This window comes from Pimephales promelas, chromosome 19, assembly GCF_988280905.1.
Source record: "Pimephales promelas chromosome 19, fPimPro1.hap1.1, whole genome shotgun sequence".
NCBI classification, from domain to species: Eukaryota; Metazoa; Chordata; class Actinopteri; order Cypriniformes; family Leuciscidae; genus Pimephales; species Pimephales promelas.
Window position 1 is genome coordinate 9,672,874 of NC_142787.1, and position 25,808 is coordinate 9,698,681.

The window sequence follows — 25,808 nt, forward strand, 5'->3', positions numbered from 1 at the left end:
TTCGCTATAGTGCGCTCGGTCTTTTCGTTTGTTCAGAGAGTGGAAAATTACTGAGAGGAAGCAAATGCTGTTTTGCTGTTTTGTCTGTTGACTGAGGCGTGTGTGTGTCGTGATGATGTTTTCACACATTATTTATGTGCATTTGAGAACATGACTTGCTATTGTCTCATACATGAAACTACTTAAACATGGAAGATAAAGTAATGTTTTCCTGTAATGAAATAAAGCATGGGCTATTGGCTTCTGCAGCAACGTAAATTTTTCCACTTGAGTCAAATATTCTGGTTTAGGGTTTAAAGGCCAAGAGATGTTTGGCTATTGTCTTCCATTCAAAGTCACGTAATTCATCTTCACATGCAAACAGGTGATGAGAATCAGCGAGGGTTTATTGCTGAACACTCTTATCTTTGCGAGACTGTAGTAACTCACCATTCCATTACTGTTAACTGTGTTTACTGGGGTCATAACGTACATGCATGTAACAAACGCTCCATCCATCAATAAATCATCCGCCGTAACCTAAGATAGATAAACACCTATTATCATGGCATACACACATTATCACATATTCACATTTCTGTAACTCAAATGCTGCATTCACTGGGTTGTTACATTGTAAGAAAAAGGACATGTAGGCTACGTTATCAGTGTGTGTGTCTCATCTTTGTCATGTGAGAGAGAGACACCTTCCTCCGCACCCGGCCCGTGTCCAGATCGGTGTGCAACAACATGATACAGCTTTCTTTGTCATAATACAATACATTATTCTTTATTTAATTAATATTTATTTTGATAATCATTCATTCATTCAGTGTGGGATTGTTTGTAAACTGTGATCATGACATCGCACATTGCGCATGCTCAGTGTTATAACAGGCTGCAGTATCTGTAAGCGGCGGCTGGGTGTCGCTGTTGTCCAACAAACGGAGCTGTTAACTCAGAGAGATCTCCAGAACTCCAGAAATGTAGGCCTACTAGACATGCTGTACCATGTTCAAACATCACACACCAAGAGCACTGCGAGAAAATAGCAGACATCATTTTTAAGAGGTGATTTAATTCTATAATTGGTTGATGGCCGCTTGCATAGACACGCTACTGTAGTTCCTGTAAACGACTTAAACTTCCCAAACTCATCATTGAAAATCATCATTGTCTCATATCTGGCCTTATGCATAGCTGTCAACCCTCCCGTTTTTTCCGGGTTTCTCACGTATTTTAGCTCTTTTCCCGCTGTCTTCCCGTTTTAGTATTTTCCCGTAAAATATCCCGTATTTTTACTCTCTGATTGTGCCGGAGACACACTGGCTGCGTGGCGTGTCCGTTTTTATTGCACGCTGCCTGCGTGACACACGCATCTTCAGAAAACGCGTGCATGCTAGAAATAGAACTGACGCCTATTTTTCACGTGACAGGCAAGCGTGTTTTTTGCCTGGAATTTCTTTGCGTTTCCAGGCAAAAAAATAAATAAAAAATAGGAAACGATGTTTAGGCTAGCTGTATGTAATTTTGTACTCGAATACATATTAATACATTACATTTTGATGTTTGAAAGTCTAGGTTTTTACATAAATTCAGATATCAATGTAATTAAAAAAAATAATAATTATTATAAATATATTTTCAAATATATGAATAAAATATATTTTCTTTTTTTTCCATTTGTTTCTTATGCTCTTAACAATGTGATTACATGAAGAAGAAGAAAAAAAAACTTGAAAAAAAAAAAAACGTTCTGGGCCTATCCACAAGTTTCCTACGCCCCATGAGGCCTTGCGTCAAAAGTGGGCGCGACTTCCGGTTGGAAGTAAACAAAGCGCGATTTGACATGCTTGACACTCGTTCATTCAACAGTTGACAGTCATTTAAGTTATAGCGATCCAAACTAGCTAACGATGTGGGAACACAACCTCAACGAAATTCAAAAGGGTGACAACAGTACCTTTACCCTCCGCAGTTACTTGGTTGGGAGTATTATAATAACATTATTAATAATCAATACTCATCAAGGCATGGTGACAGACAGTTGTGCGAGCTGACAAACAATTAAAATAAAAAATACACACTTAGTCATTGTGCTTTGGAGTTTATTCAAAATTATAAATGAATGTGCTGCTTGAATACATTAACTGGCACATTTGGTATTCTGTCAACACAGGCTTTGATCCTGAGTTTAGCTGTAACATCAGTAGCGAACAGCCAAACACATGCTGATAGAGTTTATAGAATATTAAGATTTTAAACAAATGTACACAGGATGATTCGTTGTCTTTTGGGAGGTGATGGAAACTACAGTCGTTGGCAGGATCACTGTGATTTCGTTTTCAGCTTATGTTCAAAACAATCACGTTTAAGCCACTGAATTAGTTTAGTCCGGTTATACGTACAACCGCGAACAGCACATGTTGTCCCTGAGCTCCGTAACGACATCTCTCATAAAGATTTGCGTCTTTAAATAGTAAAATAATTCTCCGAAAAACAGCTAGCCTCTTCGCTAACTAACACACAAAATACCATTGGAATGCTACTTCCGCCGCCTCACCGGAAGTTTCACCCACTTTATTTTTTACAGGAGCGCCCCTCGGAAACTTGTGGATAGGAGGATATAAAGATAAGATGGTGTGTCTTCTGAGTGATGGTCCACCATCAGGCTAAATAGGCTCTTTAAAGCTACACAAAATGTGTAAATGTAATTGAAATAAACAGACAGCCCACTTCCCAATTTTGCGGATTTTGGAAGATATGTGATAGGCTAAATGTTGAAATTGTTGTCCAAATGCTAGAGCAACACACGCTAATCCAAATGTAGATTTTTTTAACCCTTTAAATGACACTGTGTCTTTCTCTCTCACACATAGGCTAGTTATGAACACCTTAGACTTTTAAGGATTAGTGCTTTATTTTTAAAGTTTGTGGGTGAGAATCGTGCAAAAAAAAAAAAATCCCTTATTTTGGGGATGGATTCCGGGAAAACTCCCTTATTTTCAATGTTCAATGTTGACAGCTATGTCTGGCCTTATGTATTTTGTTGTTCAGATACGGTGTGGAATTTTATACTGTTTTACTGTTATGTAGGCCTGTCTCTAGCCATATTTTAATCTTGTTCTGAATATGTAATTGTTTTCACAGATTTATGCTAATTGTAAACAATTTGATGAAATTCATAAGGAAGCCCATTTACACCACATGAGGGGAAAAATCATGCTCTTTATTATGACAAAATTATCAAAAATTATTATCAAAATTATCACACAAGAACTGGAAATGATGTCATACTAAGTTAAAACGTAAAAACAGAAATTTTAAATTAAAGTTGAAATTAGTGCATAAAAATAAAATAAAATTGTGACATAAAAAGTACAGTCATGTTCAGAATTAATGGCACCCCTTGTGAATATGATTAAAACTGGTTGTACAAAATAAATCTGCATCGTTTATCCTTTTGATCTTTCATTCAAAAAATTGCCAAAAATCCACCCTTTCATTGGGGTAAAAGAATTGAAAGTGGGAGGAGATCACATTATGAAATGAATGTTTTACTCCAAAACACGTTGGCCACAATTATTGGCACCCCTAGAATTTTTACATATTAAATACACAGAGTAAATATCTCTGAAGTGTAATGTTAATGTTAGCACACCAGGAGGACTGGAAACATGAAAGTGTCCAGCTTTGACGTTTCAGGAGTTAAATATGAGGAAACATACATGGTTGCTGAAGAACATCTTAGGCCCCGTCCACACTACTGCGTTTTCGTTTAAAAACGGAGAATTAAAACGAAAACGATCTCCGTCCACACTAGCGTTTTACCTGCGTATTAGAATTTATCTCCGTCCACACTAAAACGACTGAAAACGTGGATCACGTGACCATTCACCAACACTGGGCATGCGCGCGCCAGTGTAAACAGTGGTTGGCGAATCAGGGAAAGATACGTCATGACTGATGACACCCAATCATAGAGCCGAGCGTGAGCCTCTGCGTCATCGTTTGTAAACTCCTCCGTTTTGTCTCGTCCACACTACAACGCCCTCCGGAGATTCAAAACGCAAAACGCAGCTGCAGCGTTTCTAAACTTCTCCGTTTTAGGTCTTCCTTTTTCCCGTTTTAGTGTGGACGGGAGGTGCAAACGTAGCAAAAGGTCTCCGTTTTTAAACGAAAACGCAGTAGTGTGGACGGGGCCTTAGTCTGTTTAATACGTTCTAATGTTTTAAATACCTCAATGATACCATCCGCTCTCTGAGGCCCCGTCCACACTACTGCGTTTTCGTTTAAAAACGGAGACCTTTTGCTACGTTTGCACCTCCCTCTGAACCGAGTTGTTCTTCGTGTCTTTACACCAGATTCTCAGAGAAATTGTTGATCATTGAAAACCTTCTCTCTGCTCTCTTGATGTTCTTTCTCCCAGTTGGAACATGTTGTCTTTTCTGAACAAATGCTTGAGCACTGGGACTATCCCGGATATACTAAAACAAGCTACTACACCTCTTCTCAAGAAACCTTCTCTTGATGATAGGAATTATAATCATTTTCCACCTATTTCAACCCTTCCTTTAACTACAAAAGCATTGGAGAAAACGGTTCTCAATCAACTCCATTTTTTTCATAGCACATATCAAATTCTTGAAACTTTCCAGTCTGGTTTAAGCCTTCTGCACAGCACTGAGTCTGCTTTATTAAGGGGTTTCTAATGACGTACTGTTAGCGACTGATGCTGGTGACTCTGTGATCCTAATACTGTTAGACTTAACCTCGGCCTTTGATACAGTTGACCATAAAATTGTCTTATCCCGACTAGATTATTGTGTGGGCATCCAGGGAACTGTCCTCAGTTGGTTTAGATCATATCTAACAAATACATGTAGAAGTTTATCTGGCAAACTGGGTGATTTTTACTCCTCGGCAGCCCAACTCTCCTGTCGAGTGCCACAGAGGTCTATTCTCGCACCCATTATTTTTTCCATATATTTATTTCCTCTGGGCTCCATTTTCAGAAAGCATGGTGTATCATTCCACTGCTATGCAGATGATACACACATTTATTTGCCTCTGAAATGCAACAAGGATACTGTTCTGAAATCTCCTTTTGCCTGCCTAGAAGAATTAAAAATGAAAGTTTTTCTTAAAATTTCTTATTTTTTGAATGAATCCAAAACCGAGGTTAGTTATGGTCTTTGGCCTCCATGACAACTATAATAGCTGTAACATTGATCTGGATTATCTTTATCCAACTTCACCTTGCATTAAGAATTTAGGTGTTCTCTGGGATCAGAACCTCAAATATGAAAAACAAATAAATGCAGTGATTAGTTCTTGTTTTTTTCCAGCTATACATCTTCTCTCTAAGATCAAATCCTCCCTCTCTAAGAAAACCTTAGAGATTGCTGTCCATGCGCTTATTACATCGCAGTTGGATCATTGCAACTCTCTCTACTTTGGCATACCCAAACTCTATTGCTCGTCTCCAATTAGTACAGAATGCTGCGGCAAAGTTCCTCAAAAGAAAACGTAAATATGATCATGTTTCACCTATCTTAAAATCACTGCATTGGCTACCTGTGCATTTTAGAATCTAGTTTAAAAGTCTTCTCTTTGTTTTTAAATCCGTAAATAATCTGGCACCGAGATATTTGTCTGAGCTACTCTGTCCACACAATCCCACATGAAACCTGAGGTCTGGTGATCAGAGACTTCTGTATGTCCCCAGATCACGGTTAAAGAATAGAGGAGACAGAGCCTTTGCGATGGCGGTTTATATCAGTGCGGCTCAACCTCTCTCTAAAAAACTGTTTTTAAATCCTCTCTTAAAACCCTTTTTTTTCTTTAGCTTAAATGTCCCGTATGATGCCCCTTTTCACAAGATGTAAAATAAGTCTTTGTTGTCCCCAGAATGTGTACGTGAAGTTTCAGCTCAAAATATCCAACAGATCATTTTTTCAAAATTGTCATTTTTTGGGGCTCAGAAAAAACGCGCTGTCTGAGTGTGTGCCCTTTAAATGCAAATAAGCTGCAGCTGCCTTCTACTTCTTGTTACCGGCTGCTCACCGCTAGTATTACCGCCCCCTACCGTATAAGATGATGTGCTGATATAGCTGGAAGCGCAAAACTTTCTGTTTACAAGCAGAGGATGTACATACGCGTTTCATTACCGTATTTTCCGCACTTTAAGGCGCACTTAAAAGCCGTTAATCTTCTCAAACACAACAGTGTTGTGCGCCTTACAAACCGGAGCGCCTTATATATGGATCATCATCTTATACGGTTGGTGGCGGTAATACTCCTAAGCGGTGAGCAGCCGGTAACAAGAAGTAGTCGAAGAAGAACATCGTCATCTCAGTTCTCGCGCATGCGTTCTGGAAATCTCTTCAATTCTTGTCTCAAGGCCCATAAGGAAGTAATGGAATAGTGGAATAAAGTCGTTATTTATGTTTTTTTCGCACAAAAAGTATTCTCGTCACTTGATAAACTTATAATTGAGCCACTGTAGGCACATGGAATATTTAAACATTTTATTTAATGACTTTACGGGCCGTCAAGTGCTAGTCCCTTAGGAAGCCTATGGAGGAGTGATCCAGCTCTCAAATTTAATCAAAAATATTTTCATCTGTGTTCCGAAGATGAACGAAGGTCTTACGGGGTTGGTACAGCATGGGGGTGAGTAATTAATGACTTAATTTTCATTTTTAGGTGAACTAACCCTTTAATAAAAGGGTGCCAATAATTGTGGTTGCCAATGTGTTTTGAGGAAAAACATCTTTTTCATAATGTGTGTGTGTGTGAGTGAGAGAGAATGTGACTGTGCGAGTGTGTGTGTGTGTGTGTGTCTGTGAGAGAGTGTGCATGAGAGAGAGTGTGTGTGTGTGTGTGTGTCACTGGGCAGATTTCAGGAAGCCTCCTATAACGCAGGGAGACTCTGAGGATAAAGCTCCACTTGGAATTTGAACATAATTTGAATCTCGTCATTCACTTCTCATGGGCTTTGACCGGGTTTCAGATTCATCAATCGGCGATCGCACATTCAGCACAATGAAGTCACATAATTTTCAACTCAAAATAAACAGATTAATTACTTAATTCACTGACAAAAAAGCAAATCAGTAATATGTGAAAATATTTGACACTTTATTGTATGATGCATTTGTCTTCATCAGTTTATTAATACAGTACGTTTACATCCAGTGACTCTTTTCCTGAAGACAGTAGAACGTTGAGTTAATACAACAAGAAATAAAAACAATATGATGGTTATAAACATAAACGCAGCCCGTGTGATTTAATAAAGCTGTTAAGACCCGCTTCACGAGATAAATATACAAATAACATCGGATTCATCATGTGAGATTCCAGAATCACAGTTTCCCTTTCGTCAAGATTGAAAAGCTTACAATTGGACAGAAAATATAAGCGACAAAAAGGCACTCGAAATAAACCAACAATTAACATGAAGACGACATTTATTTTTGACGTGTCCAGTCTATGCAGCTGGATATTGCACAGGAAGTGGCGGCTCTTAAAACAGGAAGTGACGTCACTTCAAACACGCGCCTCTAGCCGGCAGGAAGACGAGATTTTACATGTGTTTTTTTTACGATGTTCTGGGAATTTACAGTTGTTTTTACGAGGATCTATAATCCCACTGAGAGCTTTGATTCCTGTTGTGTTTATCCGTCTCGAACACAAACCCATCAGGCAAAGGGCAACATGAGGGTCACAGTTACCCAGAAACCCCTTAAAGGTGCACGGAAACTGAAAGTCGAACTCTCCCGTCATTCGAGTCGAGTCAGAGAAGAAACTGTTACTGACCAGACAGCAGTTTCTACATAAAGAAAACAAAGTCTTTAAGATTTCATTGTATTGTGACATTATTTTCATGGCAATTTAACATTTTAATACAGAGTTAAACACATATCCTTATGTTGTTTATCTTTTTCATGCTGATTTTAATAAATAAACAAATATCAAAAAAGTATTTTTGCGTCCAAACAAGATGATTGTCGTTACTGGAGAGAATGTGATTATTTTGCATTACAGTAATTTAGACAAATCATGCAAAGAAAATCACACAGTCACACACACACACGTGTGAACACACTCGTAGATGAGCTGAAACAGACACACACGCTCATACAAACTCACAAATACATACACACACTCACAAATACTCACATATTCATACTCTCTCTCTCTCTCACACACACACACACGCTCATACAAACTCACACTCACAAGTACACTCACACGCTCATACAAACTCACTCACACACATACTCTTTCACATACTCATTCTCTCACACACACACACTCTCATCCACATATATATATATATTTTACATTTGCTTTTTAATTTTCATGAAAAAAATGTCTCAATACAAAATCTAACTAAGTCTTCTCTTCTGTAGAGCATCTGTGCAATGAAAGACTGGAATGTTAAAGCACAAGCGTTCAGTCAGCGATCTGTCCAGTGAAGAACACAGTGTTTTACAAACACACACAAACGACAGATCTCATGCACACCGGACCGTCGTGTGTGAGCGTGTGTTATGGGTCTTCAGTGTGTGAAGGGGAGGTTGTACAGCAGCTCCGCGCTCTGACACAGTGCTTTAGGGTTAGCGGTGGAGAAGTACTGACAGCACAGCCAGTCCTCCAGCTCCGCGTTCCTCTCCGGCTCCAGCGAGCGCTCCGCGAACTTCATCATTAGCAGCGCGCGCTTCACGTCCAGCCAGTTCATTAACCCGTCGTGGCGTGGCGGCGCGGCTCTTCCACGGACCCACGGCTGCTCCAGTAGCTCCCGCCGCGGCCCCCACAGCAGCGCCTGCAGGATCCGCTTAGCGTCCTGGATGTGTACGCGGCGCCCTGGGTCCGGCTCCAGTAGCAGGTGCGCTAGCCGCTGCAAACCGGATGAGTATAGCGAAACGCTTGGGATTGGCGGCAAATCCTCGCAGCTGTACTGCTTAGCCGCCGCCGTCGCCTCGAACGGATTCCGCTGATGCAAGAGCTCGTAAATTAAAATCCCGGTTTGAAATTCGTCGAATTTCCGATACTGTGCAGCAGAAACGATTTCCGGCGCTAGTCGCGCATGATCTCGCTTAAAACGCGGATCCCCGCTAATCGCGACCTCGTCTGCGTTCCGACGCTTTGATTTGCGGAAGTTACTGATGAGGAGGCGTGGGAGGCTCTGCTGTTGCGGGTCGACGCGGCGGTGTGTAACTAGCAGAAGGTTCTCCATGCAGATGTCGCGGTGCGTGACGCCGTGCGCTTTGAGATGCTCCAGTGCGGTGCACAGCTGTAGTAGCAAGAAACACACGCGGCGCTCGTACACCTCCGGCTGCGCACGGTGGAACGACTCCCACTCCCGGACGAAATCCGCCACGGTTTGGTGAGGAACCTCGCGCGTTATCACCACCACACGCTCCTGCTCGGAGGGCCCCGCCGCTCGCTCATCGCTAGGTAGCATGCTACGCGGGACGCAGGCTAGGAAGTGACCGCAGTCCTGCTGAAGGCTGAAGTGAGGCGGGACGCTCTGCTGCACCGACAGACCGTACAGATGAGCCTGTCTGCTGTCCGGAGAATCGCCTTTACAGATCTGCAAACACAGAGGAAACGCTATCATCATCAGATCTCGTGTAGATTAAATTTTAAGTTGCTAAAAGCAGACTGATCTCATGAAGTAGCGTGTGTATGACACGCCAATTCATATTTCCATTTTTGGCGTGCTATCAAGACGCATAATCGCCTTTCAGCGTGTTTATGAACGCCGTTGACTTAACGTTATATAAATATATGGCTTACCTCAACCCCGTCCCTAAACCTAACCGTCACTGGGGTTAATGGCATTTATGACTGTTCCCTTACCATCCTAGGTAAAAAAAAGATATGACTTACCTCAACCCCATCCCTAAACTTAACCGTCACTGGGGTTAATGGCATTTATGACTGAAGATTTGACTGCGTGTTCGGACAAGCGGAATGACGCGGACGTTAATGGCGTAGACATGTACGCATACACGCGGATAGCTCAAAATGCGTGGAGATAACACGCCACCTGACTCGAAAGTGGCGTATATGTTTACGCAAAAGTCATGATGTCATGTTGCTAAAAGAGTCAACTCTGCTCGCCGAGGTTGCGTTCATTTGATCATAAATATGGGAGGAAGTTATGCTAGCATGGTAAAATGTGTTAGAAATGTGCTGACTAATGCTAACGGCATGCTAAATCATGTTAGCAATATGATAATTCATACTAAAAACTGGCCTGCAACATGCTAAATCATGCTACAAAATGTTTATGTGTTAAATTATGCTAGCAACATGTTAACGATGTGCTAGAAAATAATTGATCAACTTATTTTAGTAAAATCTTTTTAAAAGTTTTATCAAAGGCTTTGCCAAGCAAACATTAATGTTTGTCAGTAAACTTAACTCATCTAGTTGCTAAGCTAAAACCTCTGCTCTCAGCTAAAGATCTGGAAACAGTCATATTCATATCACCCCGACTGGACTATTGCAATGTGGTATTATTATTTTATTGTACAGCAGTTCAAACGTGCTTTATAAGAGAACCCTCACCTTCACGGCGTACATGTTGCGCGTGTCTGATGCGCAGGAGGCGGAGTAATACACGGCATCTCCAGACAGGCAGCTGGGCTTGTTGCAGGTCAGTTTGAAGAGGGACCAGTTGCTCTCGTCAAATCTCAGCGTGTTCCTCTGGTTGCTGGTGAAATGCTCCTCGCACTTCAGCGCCAGACGCCGCAGAGACTCCGCGTACAGGCCGCCTAGCTTGGAGTAGATACCCTCGCGGCTGTCCATGTTGCTGAGCAGAGCGTGTAGCGTGGAGCCGGCGGCCGGTAGCGTGTTGAGCTGCGGGGATGAGCTGGAGAACAGCGAGCGCGGGTCCACGGGACTACCCGGAGGCACGGCGGACGGGCGGCTAACGTTGGTTTCGGAGCCGCTGAAGGGGAGGCGTGGGCGGCTACGGGCTAGCGGTTTGACGCCAGACTCGCTAGGAGCTGATGTGGTGCGGTTTACTAGCTTCTTCTGTGGCAGTGGAGGCGGAGTCAGCTGATGAACAAGACTGTTGCTTGGAAACACGTCGGGCTGCGGCGACGCGGGGGCGGAGCCAAACGGGCTGCTGGGAAATGGGGAGGGGCAGGAGCGGAGGGTGGAGTCTAGGTCACATGATCAGAAAAAGAGAGAGAGAGAAAGTTAAATAAATATACTTCTGATACAGAATATACCATTTTAAATCTCAAATTTTATATACACACACACATAAATATACATGGATATCAAACTTATTAAATGTGAAATATAATTTAAAATACTATTAAAATATTGTATTACATTCTAAATATTTAGTTATGTAAAAATATAATTTAAAATAAAGAATCACACACTCAATCACACAATCTGAAATGCACACAAACACTCACAGATAATGAAATAGCTGCACATAATGTCAGTGTGATTGTGTGTCTGTTTGGTTACTGTTTAACAGGGAAACGCCCCGAGGTCTTAAACTGATTAAAAAGCTCTGTGACCCATGAGACCAGAGACAGACAGATCACTGAATCACGAATAATTCAGAGAGATTTATGAGCATGTGTCCTGATCTCAACTCTCAATTATTAAATATATATATATCTATATTTTAAAATTCTATTTCAGACAGAGAACACTTATTTACTCTGGTTTGAGTGAAGCCACTTCACACACACACACACACACACACACTCAGGAGGTCAAGCGCGAGAGAGAGTAATGAAGGCCTGCAGAGGAAGATTAGTCGGGAAGACGCCTGTGATAAACACAAACCCTGATTTCCTCTCTTCATCCCTTCATTACTTCTGCGCCCAAGTGCATTGTGGGAGCACGTTCAGATCTGCAGCGATAGCATCAGCAGGAAGGACCGAGGCTGCGTTTCCCTTTTTATCATGGCTTACTCTCAGGAGAGGAAGTTTCATTCACAACAGCAGATTCTGCTTTTAAACATTAGTTCTGCTCGAGCAATCTGAAGCTGAATGTTGAGATGATCGCAGACAACAGTCACAAATGTGTAAAACGAAATTCACAATTAGACACCTGCAACTTCTCATAACCTCAACATTCACCTTCAGATTGCTCTTGGACAGGTTTGAACATCGGAGCTGCGAGCGTAAATGTTTGCGTACAAGTACGAATATTTCCTGTGCAAGTTCTCAAATTCACATCTACCTGCCCCCGAGGTTTGCTACTCTTTACCTTCACACGAACGGCCCACTGTCTACATAGATGATAAAGTTTGAACTAGCTTTAAAAGCTTGATGTTTTAGTTTAGTAGTTTTAGAACTTGGGGTGGTTGCTAATTTATTGTTGCTATGCGGGTGCTAGGGTATTCGGGTTGCTGGCTAGGGTGTTGTTAGGGTATTTGAGGTGGTTGCTAGGGGGATGCTATGCGGTTGCTAAGGTATTCCGGGGTGGTTGCTAGGGAGTTTCTATGAGGTTTCTAAAGTATTCTGGGTGGTCACTAGGGAGTTGCTATGCGGTCATTGTGGTATTCCATAGACATATACACTAGACCTCACCTGGGGGTTCTAAGCATGCGTCAAAACCGCCGCCATCTTGGAACAGGGGTCTTGTCATAGGAAGTAGCTAGGTAACGCTGCTATCTCTGCCTTTACTTCGAATTCATGAATGGTGGCGGACTTTTGTGCAGCGTATGAAGTTCACGGATGAAATCTGAACTAGGAAGAATGTTTTACAAAAAATTAAAAAAAAATTAAAAAAAAAATGTTCTTTCTGGAATCAATGATAAATACATGTCTGACCGTTGGAACAAACCAAAAAAACAAGAAAAATCGCATTCATGATGATTTGTGATGATTTTATTTGCGTTAGACCTGTGTCTACTACATTGACGCTGATGCATTAAAGTGGAGGGGCTCCCCTGTTTCAAGATGGCGGCTCTATTGACGCATTCGTTCCAATGAACTGCAGTATCCAAGGTGAGGTCTAGTGTATATGTCTATGGTGGTATTCGGGTAGCTGGCTAGGGTGTTAGGGTACTTGAGGTGGTTGCTAGGGTGCTGCTAGGGTTGCTGGCTAGGGTGTTGTAAGGGTACTTTAGGTGGTTGCTAAGGGGATGCTATGCAGTTGCTAAGGTATTCTAGGTGGTTGCTAGGGAGTCGCTATGAAGTTGCTAAGGTATTCTGGGTTGTGTGTGGCACTCACCGGTGTCAGAGAGCCCTTGCAGACTGTCTGTGGAGTGTCTGTGTGTGTTTGTGTGTGTGTGTGTGGTACTCACCAGCATCAGAGAGCGCCTGCAGACTGTCTGTGGAGCAGTTCAGTCCTCTCAGCGACTGGCTCAGACTCTCCACCGACCCCTGATCCATGTTACCGCCACTCGCTCGGTTACACACCCTGCAGAGAGCAACACAAGTGTCATCATCATCATCATCATCAGCGTCCAACACTCACACACTCACTTACTCATACACACACACTCACAGATCAGTTTTAGTGTCAGATGCGCTTTTTTTTACTGTGTCTGATGTTCTGTGACGGAGCATTCACTATTTGAGAGTCACTGCTTCCTCTGAACTAATTGAAACACACACAAACATGTTAAATATAAGTGCACAAATGAAGGAAGTGTGCTTAAACCTCTAAACCACAGAGTTTCTGGGCAATGAAAGCCTCTTTCACAGAACACACACACCTTTATCTCTCAGAGAACATGAAGGTGTCGCTTTATTAAGTCAGTGATAACGACTGCAGAAAAAAATTAAATAGTGAAGAAATGAACAGATCTGTAATACAATTAACAAGATCCACACACTCTTGATTCTGTGCGGTGAGCGACTCTATAAGTAGAACAGAATCATTTCCTGTGTGCATGCGTGTGTGTGTGTGTGAGAGAGAGAGAGAGTGTGTGTCTCTGTATCTTCTCATGTTTCCTGTGATTATGAGTCTATAAACTCCTGCTGTGTCTCTGGAGGACAAACTTGAACGTCTCAGTGATGTGTGTGTGTGTGTGTGTTAAACATGAGCACCGAACGTCACACACTTAAAACATTAAACCAGCACCAGAACACCCAAGCATAGTGACGTGCTAAAAAAAAAACCCAGCCGGACGCAAACACACATCAGGATCTGGAACAAATACAATGATTCTTCCAGCTTCACACACACCAGGACCAAAGAGCCCAAACATGACTTTTCCAAAGGTCAAGGCAACCGACCTCTGACACATAATCCACTCAAACACAAGCAAGCAAATGAGTCCTAAGCGCTACAGGACCTGAGTGAAACACCTACCTCAGGATGGGCCGGCGGTTCTAACGCATCCGAGCGAGAATCTGCTTCTGTTTGAGTGTGTGTTTCAGTGTGAAAGAGTAAATATCCAGCTCTATGAGAACAGAAGCGCCCTGAGGCGTGGAAACAAACACTAGAGGCACTGATCATCTGTTACACACACACTCTCCAAAACACACTTCAGCTCAGAGGAACCAATGATAAAACAAGAGAACCCACCCGTAGAGCCTCAAACATACACACCTGATGCTCAACGTGTGTGTGTGTGTGTGTTTGTGTGTGTGTGTGTGTGTGTAACATCTCACACTAACATCGCCTCTGCTGCTCCTGCTGGAAAAGCAGATTTATCATCCATCTGCTCCATTAATCATTCATAACACCAGTTCATAACTTCACCCATTTACACTTCCTGTGTTCATTTTACGGCTTTCCGAAATAATTATTAAATAAAACAAGCACAAAAAAGTAAAGTAAAAAAAAAAAAAAAGAAACACTAAAAAAAAGTAGTTGTTTACCAACATCATGTGACTATCAAAGGACATCATCGAACCATAAACATGTGACTGTGGAGCTTGCAATTATCAAATGTCTGATAAAATATTTACTATATTATACTATTATATTAAATATTGTATAATGTTTTATAATATTTAATATATATTATATTAAATATAATTAATATATTACACATTATAAAATATTTAGCACTATATTAAACATTATAAATGGTTTTCAAATATTTATTAATTAAATACTATAAAAATACAATAGCAAAACTATTGAATTTTAAAATGATCAAATATTTGATCTGTTTTACTATTACAGTATATTAAATATGATCCTAAAATAATAAATCTATTATAAAATATTCAATACTAAATATTATGAAAATGTAAAATATTTAAGATTGTAATATTATACCAAATACAATAAAAAGATATTTAACATAACATTAAAATAGGACATTTCATAAATATTTTATGTTAGCAGTGATGATTTAAAGACAACTTCTGTGTCAGTTAATAAAACACAAAAAAATTATTAAATATAAAAATGATTCATTTTAGCTTGATGATTTCTTCAACTCCAAAACCTATGCAACATTTAACACATCCATACACTCATTCTGTACTTCCGACAGTCTCAACACACAAAGACACACACACCAGGACCTGCTGAGGATGCCATCTAAACACACACACACACACACACACACCACAGGTCCTGCTGAGTAAGCCATCTCAGAACCACAGAACACGTTTGCTGTTGATGGTAAAAACATCTGATGTGTTTAACCTGAAAACATGCCGATCTCAGCGCGGCTTATTTGGACACTCTCAGCCTGAGACGTTCCTGTGAATCTCAGAAATAAACCACACACACACACACACACACAGCTCAGAGATGTGGCCTAGCATGTGCTTCTCTAAAGGTGAAGCGGTTAACACGTATATTACAGGACCGAGCAAGACCAATCCCATCCCAACAGAGCAAGATAGAGTTCAAACACACACACACACACACACACACACAAGCACACAGTGCACAAGACAAGCCCTCGTTATAAGCATTGTTATAAACAAGTCGCACAGGCGCTGTATTCAGAGCTGATGAATGCCGGATGAACCTCTCAGAAAACAAACAATGCGTACAGTAGACGCGAGAGACCAGCACCGGCCTGAGACTCAGGAGACAAGACTAATATCAGAGATAAGCAAATTGGAATAATCATCTAAATAAAGCTCAAGCTATCACATCACCTCATGGCGTTAAGGATCAATTATGGGCTAATACAAGAAAACAAAATGAGGATTGCACAAGGAATCCATCACAATCCGTGACAAAACCAACACAGAACTCACTCTGATGATAATAAGCAATACTACAAGGTTTTAAACTCGTTGAAATAACCTGGTATGACAAAAAAACGAGTATTTCATGTGCTGTTGGAAAGTGAACATGAAATACTTGTGCTATTTCTGAAGTTGAAATGACGAGTGGTTTGTTGTCAGAAAGAATATGAATCATAAAGATGACAGATTCATTCCTGCCCATTTCTTGGGGAAATCTTATTAAAGTCGAAAAGCATTGATGTTTAATCAACATCCAGTGGATTTTGAACTAAATGTAGCGTCTCATTAGTTGGCTACCATTTAAACGTTACCTGCATTTTCAAATAATCAGCATCATTACTCCAGTCTTCAGTGTCACATGATCCTTCAGAAATCACTCTAATCTGATGATCTGATGATCAGGAAACATTTATGATTATTATCAGTGTTGAAAACATTTTTTTAGGATTCTTTGATGAATAGAAAGTTGAAAAGAACAGCATTTATCTTAAAATATAATCTTTTGTAACACTATAAATGTCATTACTGTAACTTTTGATACATTTAATTCATCCTTGATGTATACAAATTCCCCCCCAAAATTTTAAGATAAATGCTGTTCTTTTGAACTTTCTATTCATTAAAGAATCCTGAAATAAAAATGTACACAACTTTTTACAACATTGATAATAATCATAAAGGTTTTTTGAGCATCAAATCATCATATTAGAGTGATTTCTAAAGGATCACGTGACACTGAAGACTGGAGTAATGATGATGAAAATTTAGCTTTGATCACAGGAATAAATTACACTTTACTATATATTCACATAGAAAACAGCTGATTTATACTGGAATAATATTTCACTGTTTTTACTGTATTTCTGATCAACTAAACACAGCTATGGAGAGCAGAAGATACATTAAAAAGTTTACAGACCCCACAAGTGTGACTGGTAGTGTACATGGCAATAGAAAGCAATGCAGATGTTATGGGGAAAACAAATAAAACATTTTATGGTCCACCCAACTCTCCAAAACTAGGGTATCAAAAGAGCTTCCCTGTTGTAGAGGCCAATTTCGGATAATTCCAATAGCACTAATCTAAGAGTCTGGTTCCAGTTTAGTAGCTCCATTATACTGGATACGCATCTATACCATCAATCTGGGCTAGTAAAACCAACAAGCAGCACAAAATAAGGAGGTAATTCTAACCGGTGGTGTTTATAGTCTACCCAACTCTCCAAAACTATGGTATCAAAAGTTGCAAGACTTAATGTATAATTCCAACAGCACTAATCTAATTAAAGTAAAAAAAGGTTAGCAAAACCAACATGGCAAGCAGCACAAAATAAGGATGTGATTCTCACCGGTGGTGTTTTTTGGGAGGTGGAGGCGGCGGAATGGGATCTCGACTGGCGCTGGGTTCGGTGGTCTGGTTGGGATGAGCTCTGGTGCTCTCGCTGGTTTTCGCATTCTCCACTGGGACGCCAGCCGGAGTCTGACTGGTGCTTTTGTTGCCGGTGCCTGGTGTCGCACTGCTCTCGCTCTTCCATTCTCTGGACACAAACTCCCGAACAGCGGGACCATTGATGGACTCAACCGGACGGGTACAGGAGCCTGATCTCTCAGACTCTCCCTCCTCTTCTGCCTCATCAATACAGTCTTCCATACTCCGGTGTTTACGGACCGGAGCCGAGCGAACTGGAGCAATGGAGTCTACTTGAGAAGGAACGGGAGCCATTTCTTTTGGGGGAAGAACCATTGTAAAGCTTATCTCGGGTAGCGGTAAGGAAAGACTGGAGGTGCCAAGTCTGGGAGGACGGGAGTTAATCTTAGGAGGAACCGGGGGGCTGGATTGAGGCTTGGGTTGGGAGGCGTTAGGGGTTCCTTCGGTTGCGTCTGGCCAAGTGAACGCCGGGCTTGATGAGTCTTTGGGCGCCGTTGGGCTGAAGTGGGTCCACTGAGTGCTTACAGCAGAATCCGGGCTGCTTAGGTAAAAAGTCCTGTTATTTTCTTCGGTGTGGGCGGCTACGACTGTGATGGTTGCTCTTTGAGTGTCGCTTGCGTTGAGCTCCGTTTCAGACTCCTTCCCGTCGCACGGCGTTCGTCTTTTCCTCTTAGTGCTCTCAGCGTAGATCGGCTCGCTTTCCTCAAGCCCGTTTGGTGGACCGCTTGAGTTTTGAGGTCCTGGTAATGAATCCGTGCTGCTCCGATTGGAGCAGGAGTCAGACAAGCTTTCATGGAAGGAGTCTGGAGTCATTGGAGATGGCATGCTTGGCGTCCCATTGGTTGTATTTGGCGTACTTGGCGTCCCATTGACCAGATTCCCTGGTGCAGATCTGGCTTGCCTTTCCTCTACGGATACTTTTAGAGGACTCGTAACTCCATCACTGTTTCCATTGGTTCTTTGAGTCATGTTGTGAAGATATGAATCTCCATTGGCATAAGTGCTTTTGACCGCTTTGGTCATCTGTCTATAGGGGCCATCGTTCCCATTCTCTTTCAGACTTTGGGAAATGCAGCCATCTTCCTGACTCACATATACACTGCTTATAATCATGCAGTCTTTGGAAAATCCAGTGGGTGAACAAAAGTTTGGGGAAAACTTCTTCCTGGAGATGCCGTTTTGTATAATGGCTTCTCTTAGAGATGTATTACATCCATTGCTATCGATGTACAGAGGAGCCAAATCCAGAGCTTTCTTTAGTCCAGCAGAGGTCTTCTGGTTGTTCTGAGTCACAGAAGCAATGATAAGTTTGGGAAGAAGTCAAACACTGGAATCTTTTCACAAATTAACATTTAGGCCATTTTCCAAATGCATTCAAGCTACAGGCTTTATCAGTTCTTGCTTTCCCTAAGATTTAACCCTTGTGCGTCAATTAAAAAAAGATAGACATTGGTCCATAGAGGACAAACATATCAGTGTCAAAAGAACTGTCAAAAATGTTGGCAAAAAAAGAGGTAAAAAAAAAATGTTTAACTAAAAAAGTTATACATGTTTATGAAAACGATTATATATATATATATATATATATATATACATATGATGAAATGTTTTAACTCTAAAACTCAGAGAAAATAAACCTAAACAAGTCCAAATTTAAGGGCTGAAAACTTAAAAATTAGTTTTCAGTGAGATTTCACCCATTGGATGCCAGCAAAACTCCACTGGGACACAGTGGTTGGATTTTTGATTTTCAGTAGTTTTTCTCTCTTAAATATTACAAGCGCACGAACGCACACAAACACACAATTTTAAATCCTTGCCAACAAGAATGAAAGCCTATGAGCAAAGATTGCATCATTTTGTAGTTAAATGGAGCAAAACAAAATTGTGAGCAAAAATTTCATTTTTGTCTTAAAGGTCCTGAGAGGAAATATTTTGTGTTACAAAATAGATTTTTTTTATAGGAAATGGGGTGAAAGAAACATTCCAATAAAAATACACACTTGTGCCACATTTTTTGCAGTTGGCATTAACACAGGTGAAATGATAAAAAGTAGGGCTGTCAAACGATTAATCGCATCCAAAATAAAAGTTTGTGTTTACATAACATATGTGGGTGCACTGTGTATAATTATTTTGTGTATATATATATATATATATATATATATATATATATATACACACACACTCATACATGTATATTTAAGAAAAAAAAAATTATTTATATATAAAATATTGATATTTATATATAATATAAATTATATATAAATCTATATACAGTATATACATGAAAATATTTCTTAAATATATACAAGCATGTGTGTATTTATATATATAAAACAACTATACACAGTGCACCCACATATATTATGCAAAAACAAACTTTTATTTTGGATGCGATTAATCGTTTGACAGCCCTAATAAAAAGTAAAAAAAAAAAAAAAAAACACTGAAAGACAAAAATGTCCATAAGGCTGCACAAGGGTTAAACCATGACTTTTGTTTTTTGCCATGTAGCTTCGAGCTACATATAACCATAACCATCTAATATCGGCTTATTATAAAACATGTAAATCAATAACCAATTGCCAATGAAAAAATCCACCTTGAGATCATTACGCCAAAGCACAAACAAAATACCTTGGTAAAATGTGACAGGCATGTCTAGGCAATGTCTTGAAAATTATTCATCCAAGTAGAAATAACCAATCCGTCATCTGCAGACGCCTTTATGTGACTAACTGTGTGTGTTTGCAGTGTAGTCCACTATTGAGATGAATCAATGCCCTAGGCGTTGATATAATTATCTTTGTTTAAACAGCCTGAATGTGTTCGTATCAATGCCTTCCTGTTAAGCCTACATAAAACTGCATGGCAGTGTGTTATCTAGTGTTCCCGAAGACATTCCAGTCTCCACCCATGTAGTGGAGAGTGTGATTAAGCCATAACAAGAGGTTAACCCCACTGGTGCTCTTAAGTCACTTTTGACCAAAATATTTTACGTTTTGTTTTTTGTTGGTTTTTTCACTGGTTTGGAATCGTAAAGTGCGACTCATTGTGATTGGGTGATTCAGTGAGTAATTCAGTGTGATTGAGTGAGTGATTCAGAGTGATTCAGTGTGATTGAGTCACCTGTTCTGTGTTCATGTTGATGTCCGTGTTGACCTCGGCTGTGACGTCGATGCTCATCATGGTGGGCCTGACAGCGATGGTGGGTTTGCTGTAGGGCGAGGGGGACGTCACCCCATCCTCGTCATCCCCAATCACACTCGCGTGGGCTCGCTCGGGCCCCGGCTGGCAGTGGGCGCTGCGCGGGTGGAAGCAGTTCTTACACGAGCCGGGTTTCCACACGTGTTCTGCAAACTCTCCACACGCAGACATCTCGAGATCCCGTCAGACCAGGCTCTACTGGGCGGAACCGGCCGAGACGGGTTGCTCATAATCTGGGGAACAGAGCGGGGTATCAGCAGCCTCCGAACCTGGAGAACAAGAGGGAATGCCGACACTTTATTTTACAGTCGAGTCGATCGATAGATAGATAGACAGATAGATAGATAAATACTTTATTCATCCGTTAAGGAAATTCAAGGAAATTCGAGTCTCCTTTATTTATACAGCGCTTTACGACACAATGTTTAAAGCAGTGATAACAGGACAATAATATAACAGAGTTTGTTTCCGAAAGAGAATAGCATCAGTCCAACTTAAGTCAGTTCAGTGATGGTTCATTTCTGCTGTAAAGTTATTAATTTAAAACCGTGATGTCATCGTCCAGCTCAGTTCAGTTCTCATATAATGGTAATAGTGTCCTTGTTATGTATTTTACATGTACATACCGTAACAGTAAATTATGCGTAATTAAAAACAAATCCTAATCCTACAGCAGAGGTACATGTAGTTCCTTAATATTACTCAGTACTTCAATATATAATAACACTGTAACAATGACACCTGAATAAAGTGTAACTGATAAAAGTTTAGATGATTTTGAAGGAAAGAGTTTATTTCACTTAGTTCAAGCGTGTTTCTGACGGGGAAGTGCACTTGTGTGAGAGACTTTGGGCTAATGATCAGATGAAAGTACTTCACGCTTGCTAGTGAAAAACAAAAGGTGTAAATCCTCTCCTCCTGTCCCTCATCCTTCGCTTAACCTTCACGCATCACACGACTCAACCACAGCCTGAACCATGAAACTCTAACCAGTTCAGTTCACATAAGGAGAAATGGTTGGATCAATATACTGTATACATATATATAGTCAATATTTCATATTGAATATTTGCTGCAGATCCGACTGTCCGTCTCGAACGCCACTTTCCCAGGCCGCCGACATTAGAGGCTCTTCTGTTCTTTACACTTGAGTCTGGAATGCGTTCTCATTGGGGAATGTGAGGAATGTGTGTGGAGATTCGCACCACAGCGAGCTTTACACCACAACAGGGTTACCGTGTCTCATCGCACACCTGACACAAGCTCTGGTGCACACACTCACACGGACACACGCGTTTGCACTGTCTTCAGACTTTTAAAGAGGCCATATTATGCATGATGTTGTTATAGGCTCAACTAGAACAGGTTTTCCTGCTTGAATGTTGATCATTCTCCTCATTTTCTCCATTGTTGCGGCTCCTCTCTTCCCAGTCTGTCAGTAACTCTCCGTTTACTTCCAATTGGTTGGCTGGAGCAGTGTGTTGTGATTGGTCGAAAGCTTCGAGTGTGTTTGGGAAATGTCCCGCCCCTTTCCATAACCGCCAGTTTAACACACTACTAATTAACTCAACCAGGCCCCGGGCCTTTATTCTGCACATTCATTATTATAATGAGGGATATTGTGATATGTTCGTTCCTGGAAGAAACTCAAGACTACAATGGAGGCGTTTTAGGAGCTCAGAAACACTGACACTGATATAGAGAGGAACTGGAGCTCAAACAGCAACAACACACTGAAAAGAGTATAAGAGCATGACAGATCCTCTTTGGAACGAATGACTCTTGAAGAATCATTCTTATGCCCGACAATCTCCATTATTTCCAAAGGACAATGAATCATAGACTGAACTTTTCCAGTGACGGGTCACATGACTTCCTGTTTTAACCAGCGGACTCTTTAAACACTCACAGCAACTGCGGCGTCTTTGAGTAAACAAGTGGTGATGATTTAATAATTAAGAGTCTAAAAATTAGTCGCATATGGGTAAATAGTATTCAGAGAGATTTCTTAATCAAAAGCAGAAACTGAAGCCATTCATGAATTACATAGATTAAATATCGCATGTTACATTTGTTGCGTATTTTGCTAACGTCAGAGTCGCAAGGACCATACTGACCATAATAGTGTGAAATCCTGCTTTTAACGTTAAAAGATGGCAAAAAACTATTTACGAGATGAATAACTGTGATAGATCTAATAGTACGTTCCAGTAAAATACTGTTACATTTACAGAAGTAAAAAAAACAACAAGTCACTGTATAATTTACACTTTAAAACCGTATATTGACATTCCCACAATTCCCTGCGTGACGCTTCATATTTGAAGTATTTTTGTTGAAATAACTTTCATGTTTTTTTCTAATCAGTTATGTACATTTATGTTATTCAATTGATGGTTAGTTACCGTAAGTGTATGAATGACACTGAGCAGCTTCTATATATTAGTTTTATCTTTCTTAGGGGGAGTGGAAAAACTGTGTGTGTGAGGAGCTGTGATTGGTCATGTGACTCGCATCTCCGCTGTGATTGGTCATGTGACTCGTCTCCACTTAGATAGGTCATGTGACTCGCATCTCCGCTGTTTGTCAGTGTTCTACAATCATGGTACTAAACACAGATCTCAATAGGTCTGTAAATTAACATATCAGATAATGAAAGGTGTTTTTTTTTACTGTACATTTATGTTAAGGCTGTTAAACTTAAAATTTTGCTATTACAGTAAATTTCAGGCAACCTCAGCTGCCGTTTATTTTACTGTAAATTAACAACAACAACAACAAAAAAAGATTTATAAATGAAAAGAGTCTGATAGAAACTATGGAATCTAATGTTTTACCCGGTTTCACAGACGAGGCTTAACTTGTCCAAGACTGAAAATACGTCTTAAACTCATTTAATCTTGTAAATTACGTGGTAAATTGTTGTGAATCATGTATGCAACATGGTTAGCAATGTGGTAAATCATGCTAAATCAAGCTTACAATGACATAAATCGCGGTAAATCATGCTAGCAAAGTGGTAAATCATGGTAACTATTTCTAATCTATCTATCTATCTACTTTTCCATCCGCTTTCTCAAGCCAACTTAAAGTTTGTCTACAAGGACTAAACATCTACATAAAAAGAGGATCAAATGTTGCTTAGTTTTACATCAGCAGCAAAAAAAAAAAAAAATACAATTTTATAATATCTATCTATCTATCTATAATATGAATATTCCATATCAGCCATGTATACTACAGGTGATCCAGAATCAGCTCTTAATCTTAAACTAGCAGAAGTTTAACGACACGTAAAGCCTGGTAAAGAGTCGGACGCAGGTTAAGTGTTTGCTCAGGGTTTGCTCAGTGTTTACTCAGGGTTTGCTCGGGGCAGGTCGAGTGTCTAGGGGAATGTGGGTCGAGTCGCGCCGTTAGACTCACTGGCAACAAGTTTGACAAGTCAAAACCCAAGACACAACAGGAGAAGGAGAAGCTCTTTGTTCCCACAGCAGCTGAAAACACTTGTGAACAATGCATATGTTGGCCTTCAGATGCAGTGCAGGGGGAAGGGCAGGGACGAGAGAACCTCGAATCCTTCCTGAGTGTCAAACACACCTGAACACAGCTCACACCGATCACACATGAGGAGTGTGTATAGACGGGAGTGTGTTACTGCTAATGAAAGTACACTAATGTGTTCGTCTCAGACTAGCTCAGCATGATAGATTTAAGAGAGTTAAACACAACTTAACTTCAGTTTTACCTAATAGCCTACAGTTTGCGTTGTGCACATGTGGTAGTAGCCTAACCAGAAAACAATAAACTAACAAAACAAAAAAAGAAAGAGAATCTGAATCTTGGTTGAAGTTTACAATCATAATAACAATAGCAACAAATATTGCATGGTAGAAACTATAATTAAGTTACCATGGTAAATTGATTTTTAGATTACACACTCATATTTCTATGGAAGCTTTCCTTCACGGATTATTATTTTTCTTTTTCTGCAAAATTGCGATTAGCCGGCTAACGTTATATCTCGGAATTTGGACTTTAAAATTGTGAAATTTCAAAAATTTTGAGGACTGTCAGAATTGTGAAAGACTATAGTCTAAACTTGCAGTTGCGAGAAATGTCACTCTAATTGATTGTGAGATTTAAAAAGCCATTTTTATTTTTTAATTCCATGTCGGAAACAAGTTTAGGCTACTCCTGTTTACACGCTAGAGAAATTGGAATGTCAATCAACAACACAAGTGCACGTTATATCGCGTCGCGCGCGCGTGCGTTCAGAAACACATTAGCCCATCATAAACACGCGTTAAAGGGCGAGTCCATATGGCGTCCGCTTGGAGTCAAATCCACGTTCACATCAATGAATGAATTAATCTGGAACCAACCTCTTAAACCACCAGATGCGCGCGTCCGTTTGGAATCGATCGGAATCCGGTTCTGCGGATCAAAGATGCGTTCTGGTTTATTCTGAATCTAGAACCACGCGTGACACAGATCGCCTCGCTCGCCTCACTCACCTGCAGTGGAACAGCAGACAGCAGAGACACATCCGAGCAACTAGATCCCACAGAAGACACGCGTGTGTGTGTTCATTCACAGAGAGAGAGAGAGTTTGTGTGTGTGTGTGTATGTGAGAGAGAGGCAGTGCGTGCCTGTCTGAAGCAACGCGACGAAACTCCTGCAGAGTGGGCGGAGCTTCTCTCTCTCTGTCTGTCTGTCTGTCTCTCTCTCTGTCTCTTTCTCTCTCTCACACACACACACACACACACACACAAACACAACACGTGCACAACAGGTATTTTAAGACATTTTTTATTTTAATTTAAACATGCAACACACATATTTTTGTCCAGACAAAAATACTCTATCAGGTCCACAAGAAGAACACCCATCCAGTAAGAATTAAACACTCACCTGTCTTACCATCACAACAGGCAGACAGGCAAGAAAATGCATGTGTGTGTGTGTGTGTGTGTGTGTGTGTGTGTAAGGAAGAGATACACGCTTCTGTTAAAAGCAGCAGTGTTGTG

The 25,808-nt window shown here is 40.6% G+C and overlaps 1 protein-coding gene across 2 annotated transcripts; it reads right to left on the reverse strand.

Moving 5' to 3' along the window:
* Positions 1 to 7,101: 7,101 nt before the first annotated feature.
* On the reverse strand, positions 7,102 to 25,510 carry prag1 (PEAK1 related, kinase-activating pseudokinase 1). Of its 2 annotated transcripts, XM_089123563.1 has the most exons (7): positions 25,296 to 25,510; positions 25,164 to 25,215; positions 20,704 to 21,050; positions 17,492 to 18,855; positions 13,280 to 13,395; positions 10,567 to 11,165; positions 7,102 to 9,583 (listed from the first exon to the last, which is right to left on the reverse strand). In XM_089123563.1, exons 3-7 carry the CDS (start codon positions 20,950 to 20,952, stop codon positions 8,549 to 8,551), a joined length of 3,363 nt encoding a protein of 1,120 aa, XP_088979689.1. In that variant the 5' UTR covers positions 20,953 to 21,050; positions 25,164 to 25,215; positions 25,296 to 25,510; the 3' UTR covers positions 7,102 to 8,548. The 2 variants fall into 2 exon arrangements, with proteins under 2 accessions (XP_088979689.1, XP_088979688.1); XM_089123562.1 differs by lacking the exon at positions 25,164 to 25,215.
* Positions 25,511 to 25,808: the final 298 nt, after the last annotated feature.